The sequence below is a fragment of the Vanacampus margaritifer genome, chromosome 13, assembly GCF_051991255.1.
Source record: "Vanacampus margaritifer isolate UIUO_Vmar chromosome 13, RoL_Vmar_1.0, whole genome shotgun sequence".
NCBI classification, from domain to species: Eukaryota; Metazoa; Chordata; class Actinopteri; order Syngnathiformes; family Syngnathidae; genus Vanacampus; species Vanacampus margaritifer.
The window spans coordinates 22,245,986-22,252,489 of NC_135444.1; the positions used below are offsets into that span (position 1 = coordinate 22,245,986).

At 42.3% G+C, this 6,504-nt stretch overlaps 1 protein-coding gene across 2 annotated transcripts; it reads left to right on the forward strand.

The window, feature by feature from the left end:
• The first annotated feature begins 2 nt into the window (after positions 1–2).
• nipa2 (NIPA magnesium transporter 2) lies at positions 3–6,464 on the forward strand. 2 transcript variants are annotated; one of them, XM_077583250.1, is made up of 6 exons: positions 3–150; positions 1,102–1,365; positions 2,478–2,534; positions 3,328–3,418; positions 3,508–3,668; positions 4,441–6,464. In XM_077583250.1, the coding sequence occupies exons 2-6, from the start codon at positions 1,227–1,229 to the stop codon at positions 5,082–5,084; spliced, it is 1,092 nt and encodes a 363-aa protein (XP_077439376.1). In that variant the 5' UTR covers positions 3–150; positions 1,102–1,226; the 3' UTR covers positions 5,085–6,464. The 2 variants fall into 2 exon arrangements, with proteins under 2 accessions (XP_077439376.1, XP_077439375.1); XM_077583249.1 differs by lacking the exon at positions 3–150 and adding an exon at positions 456–669.
• The last annotated feature ends 40 nt before the right edge of the window (positions 6,465–6,504 follow it).

Below are 6,504 nucleotides of genomic sequence, written 5' to 3' on the forward strand. Positions count from 1 at the left end.
TCCATCTGCCCGATATGCCAGCAGCCAGTCGTCGTCTCGCCGGTTGTGATGGACGCTGCACAGATAGAGATGGATGTTTTTGTGATGGTTCTAAAGCGGCCCTGGGTGTGAGCCCTACTCATCCGATTGTCGCGGAGCGTCTTTAGAAAGGTAAGTGTACTTTTTCCGCCGAATTATTCCAAATAAAAGTGACATTGTTTTCGGTACGGTGACCGACTTTGGCTAGCCGGAGTTAGCATCGCATGCTAGGGAAGCTAGCGCCGCTAACGTGTGTTTATGTGGAGTGCGAGTTATTCGCCTATTTTGTTTGAGTTAACTCAAAACAAATTAATCTGCCTACATCTGACGTTTTTGTTTAAAAGTTAGTGGCAAAAAAAAGTTGAGTCTCGAGTGAAAATAAACCAAACTTGGCCGCTTTATCATGTGAGCGTGCGAGCTAGCTACGAAGCTAATTACGCTCACCTGTCACCCCAAGCCAAAATGGTTGATTAACATACGACAACGCTTGACAGGGCGTCAAAATTACGCGTTGGAGTTCGGGAAGTGGCTTTGGTGTTTTCCATAGTAGAGCGAGCCGGTTAAACGAGATTCTGGAGCTCGCCATGGAGTGCAGCGTTAAAGCGGTGAACTCGTCGTCGGAACCGAATTGGACTTTTTGTGGCGAAAATGGTGCGTGGATTAGTTATCCTAAGAACGGAACCTATTCATGTTTGTATGGAATTGATCATCTGGCTTGATAGGACAGATTGACAGAAACAAATGACCTCCACCCCTTTCTGGATTTGTATAAGGATTACTTTGTTATTGCTACTGTACTTACATAACATTTTCAGGTATCTGTACTTGAGGTTTTGTTTTTTAATTTGATGAATTTGTCAAAATAGGCTTGTTCCTTTTTAACTTAAATGTAGGTAAGGAGACAGAATGAGAGAAAGCAGATACAAAAGAGAAAATGAACATAAAAGAAGCAAAGGACCGAAAGCGTACATAAAAGAAAAAACGAACATAAAAGATACAAACGTTCCAGAATGCCAATTTTGACGATGAGCCACAAGAATATTCTTTCTTAACAACTACTTTGTGTATGTGTTTCTTCCTAAGGCGTGTGGCTGGACTTGAGCTGCGCCTCGAGCCAGCAGAGACTTCTTCGCTGCCTGGTCGTCGATGTAACGCCGGAGAAAAACGACAGCAGCAGCAACAGCAGCAGCAGCACGTCCGGCCTCGGGATGGCTCAGGACCACGGCATGTACGACTTCTACATCGGCCTGGCTCTGGCCGTCAGCTCCAGCATCTTCATCGGAGGCAGCTTCATCCTCAAGAAGAAGGGCCTGCTGCGTTTGGCCAGGAAGGGATCCATGCGAGCCGGTAAGGCGCTGTCGGCGACACGTGCAGGACGGAACGAGTCCTTTTTTTACCGTTGTAGGAGCCTCGAAAATGGTGAGCGACAAGTTCCGTTCTAAAAGAAAAGCGGAGAGTGGCAATTTGAAAGTGAGACATTTACTCAAAATTCACAGGGAAGATCAATAAAAATAAATGCACTGAAATGGTCAAGCGGCAAGCATCGTTCTTGAGACAACAAATTTGACTACGGGTTCGCTTATGGATTTCAGATAAGCGCATGAAGACATTTTTACACCTGAATGAAATATAATGAAAAAGTGTCTTTCATTATTCTGGCATTTCGAATTTTTAAACCTCTAAAAGCGTAAAAATCCGATTTCATGTCAGACAATGAAGTGTGTGTGTGTGTGTGTGTGTGGGGGGGGGGGGGGGTCTGTCTTATGTAGTGTATGTAAACTTGTGCTTTCAACTATCTCTAGATAATGTGGACCGATAGATAAGCATCGACTTATCTGTCAGCGCAACCCCAAAGACAATAAGCTTTTGTCATCATTTCAGTTCCAGTCACTTTTGCTATTGTTTACAAACATAACTTTCTGAAGTTGTGCAACACGAAAGCTGCGAAACCAGTGGAGGCACATTTGTAGGCCGCCCCGCTGTGTCGTCAGCGGCTTGCGGCACCCGCAACGTTGCAGCAAAACCGGCTGCTCAATTCTTGCCAGCATTCTGCATCGGAAGCAGTTTTTGATTTTAAACTCGGGCGACGTTTCATTGCAATTTGAGCCTTTTTGTGACATTTCTGGATGAAGCTAACGTGCTATAAGATGTATCGGCGCCATTTTTTTTTTCACCTTCTCTAAACTTGTTTTTTGCACAATTTGCTGTTTTCTACATTTTCAATCCGTTCGACCCCAAAAATCGACCAACGCATTTTCAGATGATGTCCACTTTGACGTCTTTGTGTGACTCGTAAGTCTCTCTGGATCCGCTGCCGACGACGACACTAAATTCAGTGGCCACGTCCTGGTCGATGGCACGAGGAGCTCACGGGTGGATTTTCCATGCGGCAAACTTGAATGGAATGTGCCGTCAAATGATGCTTTGTTTTCAATTGTTTTTCCGCGTTCACCTTTCAGGTCAGGGCGGCCATGCTTATCTGAAGGAGTGGCTTTGGTGGGCTGGTTTACTTTCAAGTAAGTGTATCGAAACTCAATTTGCGCAAACCTGCTTGACTTCAAATTTGCTTGCATTTGTTTTCATAGTAGGAATTATGTTAATTCAATAATTACATTTTAAATTTAGATTACTGTGAGGTTTTAATGCTAAATAAAAAAAAAAATACTTGTGTGATTTGGATCACACATTATTATTATTATTATTATTACATTTACCTTTTTAATAAAAATAATAATAACTTGTGTGATCCGAATCTGAACCCATCTTTCTTCTACAGTGACGTGCCATTCGTGTCGTTTTCGGATGTGGATACAGAGACCGCACTAATGCAATATTTATACAACTAAAAACTTTAAAATTTAATGAATTGGTGCAGTTGAACCGCCTTAAAAAAAATGTTTAAAGCACATCATGAAATTTTATCAGTCAATATACAAATAAATAAAAAAAAAAATAGCACAAGGACATGTTGAATTAATTGATAGAATTGTTACATTGAAAGCGTCTTGACTGCTTGCTGTCATTCATTTTGTGTTGATTATTTATTTGTGTTGATCAGGGGCAGATATCATAAGTTTCATTTCTTTTTCTTTTAAAGAGTGAAATATAATTTGAATGGAATTGAAATCCCACAAGTAAACATTTTTATTTAGTAATTAAAACCTCACAGTAATCAAAATTTTAAATGTAAATATTGAATTATGTAAAAAAAAAAAAAATGCAAGCGGTGCTATAGAAAACAATTATAAATGTTTGCAACATTTTTTGTTAATTAAAATAATTTCCTTTTTTTTTTTCGTCTGTTTTCAGTGGGTGCGGGTGAAGCCGCCAACTTTGCAGCGTACGCCTTCGCACCCGCCACTCTGGTCACACCTCTGGGCGCCCTCAGCGTGCTGGTCAGGTACGCATTATCCTTACTGTCACTTCAAATGTCCAAAAAGTTTGCGTTGACCATTACTGTTGCCCCTCCCCCTCCCTCTCCCCCACCAGCGCGGTGCTGTCATCGTACTTCCTGAGCGAACGCTTGAACCTTCACGGCAAACTGGGCTGCCTGCTCAGTGTGCTGGGTTCCACCACCATGGTCATACACGCCCCCAAAGAGGAGGAGATCAGCAGCCTGGAGGACATGGAGCAAAAGCTGGTCGACCCAGGTAACGCAATCAACAGCAGGAAATTGTTATGTGGAAAGAAAAAGGCCAACATTTAGTGTTGGTTACTGGATTGAATCAAACAAATTGGGTAAACATTCAACACATTAAAAATGTTCATGTCTTCTACCAGAATGTTCTACCACATCAATTTTGGGACAGATCATTTTAAAGAAATATGTCGTTTTCCCCCCCTTAAAATTGCATGAAATTTATGGCAATTTTCTAATCTACTCATTTCTAGTTCCTGGTATCAGCATGATACGATGCCTGGTATCGGTACTTGCCCATCGCTATTAAAAAAACTTTATGCAGGAGAAGCAGAACCGTAAAAAAAAATAAAAAATCTCTTTGTGGACTAAATTGGCCATAAGTTTAAAAACGTATAAATGGAAACGTGTTGTACTTTATTTAAATATAATTGAACTTTACTTAAAAGAAATACTGTACTGGATTATTAAAAAAAACAATCAGATTCATTGCTTAACTGAAAAATAATTATTAAAAATTATAAAAGTTAAATAAATTAAAAAAAAGTTCTAAAACAGTTTCAAAAGATTAAATAGGAACGTGTTAATTTAATTAACTTAATTTAAATACAATTGAAGTCTACTGTATTGTACTGGATTATTTAAAAAAATAAAAAATAATCTTGACATACCACTAGAGGGAGCCCACGCACCAAAGTTTGAAAATCCCTGCACTTGTGCTTCAGCTTGTTTTCCCATTTCCTTGCAACTTTGGTGACGCTTTGCTCGGCGTGTGTCCCGTTGAGGCTTCTTCATCTTCGCCTTGGCGGTGGTGCTGATGGTGCTGCTGCTGATCTTGGCGGTGGCCCCGCGCCACGGCCAGACCAACATCCTGGTGTACATCAGCATCTGCTCGCTCATCGGCTCGCTGTCCGTGTCGTGCGTCAAGGGCCTGGGCATCGCCATCAAGGAGGCGCTGGGCGGCGTCAACGTGGCGCGCGCCCCCCTGGCCTGGCTCCTCCTACTGGGCCTGGTGGCCTGCGTGAGCACGCAGATCAACTTCCTCAACAAGGCGCTGGACATCTTCAACACCTCGCTGGTGACGCCCATCTACTACGTCTTCTTCACCACCTCGGTGCTGACCTGCTCGGCGGCGCTCTTCAAGGAGTGGCGGCACATGGGCGCGGCCGACATCATCGGCACGCTGGCCGGCTTCCTCACCATCGTGGTGGGCATCTTCCTGCTGCACGCCTTCAAGGACGTCAGCGTCAGCTTCAGCTTGGCCACGCTGGCCGCCGCCGTGCGCAAGGACCAGAGGAGCGTTAACGGCGCCGACGTCAACGGCGTGCCATCCACGTACCAGCTCCTACGCAGCAATGACGTAGACGAGGAGCGCGAGGCGCCGTTCGACACCGTCTCCAGGCGCAACGGGAGCCTGGCGGCGTCGTAGATGGAGACAATCGGGTCCAATGGATTGGACGGCTTTTCCTTTGCCTTCCACGTTTCCTCCCCTCGTCTCACTTGGCCGTTCGGTTGTAGCGCTGGAGGGAAAAACAAAACGGCGGTGTTGGGAATCACTTCCTGTCCACCATGGCACAGCTGGAAAGCTCATTTTTGTCATGGGACATTTATGCGGAATTGATCAAGTGAAAATCATGAATTTATAATCATATGCATTTGCTCATTTATACAGTTGTGGAAAATAATGAAAAAAAATCTCTGATTTTGCTGTTTATAAAAAAAGGTACAGTGGACCCTGGCCTGCAAATAGCCAAAATTGATGAGAAATGCATTCCCTCCCAAAAATTATAATAATAAAAAAAATCTTAAATACATGGATAAACCACCAATACGCATTTTCCACAAAAAATGGGGTAGCCCCCCCCCCCCCCCCCAACCCCAAAAAACAAAACGCTATTACAATATTTTTCTAACATTGAGAAGAAAAACAATCTAACCAATTGGGGGGGGTAGGTGAGCCCGGGTGCCGAACCACGAGTATGTTGGGTTCACTATCCATCTTTTGAGTAAAATGAACATTTTTGTCTTATTTTATTAGCTAATGACAACCTAACATCCAGATTCCAAATACAGTGGTGCCTTGATATATGAGTTCAATTTGTTCCGCAAAACACTCGTAATGCAAATCAGCTTTCCCGAAATGAAGGTTTTTGTATTCATTCATTCCACAATACGTTTTTTCATCAAAGTAGCACTTTACAGTATTGTACTTTACATATATATTTAAAAAAATGGTTGAATAAAAGTAACACTATAGAGTACTATTTTTGTTGTTGGCTTAATTTAAAAAAAAAAAAAAATCTTTTTTTGAGGGGTGGGGGTTGTTAGGGTTAGGAATAGAAGAATTTTCATTCATTTCAATGAGGAAAGCCGATCTGAGATGTGTTCAAGGCACCATTGTCATCTAGAGCGTTTACCTACCTGGAAAAAATGGTTTAAAAAAGCTAATCAAAATCCTTTTTCTAATGATTAGCGACCATGTGAGTAATTTCTTGAATGACTCCTCCTGCATTCCCGGGTCAATTTGACCCGTGTCGTGTGTAACCCTCCTGTTATGCTTGCTTGTCTGCCAAAAAGTCTTAGTCAACCAAGAAAACACTTGAAATAAGGGACCGCTCTTTTAAAGTCTGAAGAAGAAAAAAAAAAAAAATCAAGTGCATTTCAATTCTTTCCACTGGGGACATTTTGAGATCCAAGTATGCTCATGTAATGGATTATACTCGTATCTCAAGGCAGCGGTGTGTTTATTTCCCCCCCTTCAAATGTTATACTCCTTTCGCATTAAATTTCACCCGTGTCATGACCTGCATTATTCATGCAAGCGGGTCATATTGACCCATGAACATCTT

Excerpts from the sequence above, each read along its gene's own strand:
- nipa2 (XM_077583249.1), top strand. The coding sequence starts at position 603 with ATGGAGTGCAGCGTTAAAGCGGTGAACTCGTCGTCGGAACCGAATTGG. Across the intron at positions 1,366-2,477 it reads GAAGGGATCCATGCGAGCCG|GTCAGGGCGGCCATGCTTAT; the intron begins GTAAGGCGCTGT and ends TTCACCTTTCAG. Across the intron at positions 3,419-3,507 it reads GCCCTCAGCGTGCTGGTCAG|CGCGGTGCTGTCATCGTACT; the intron begins GTACGCATTATC and ends CTCCCCCACCAG.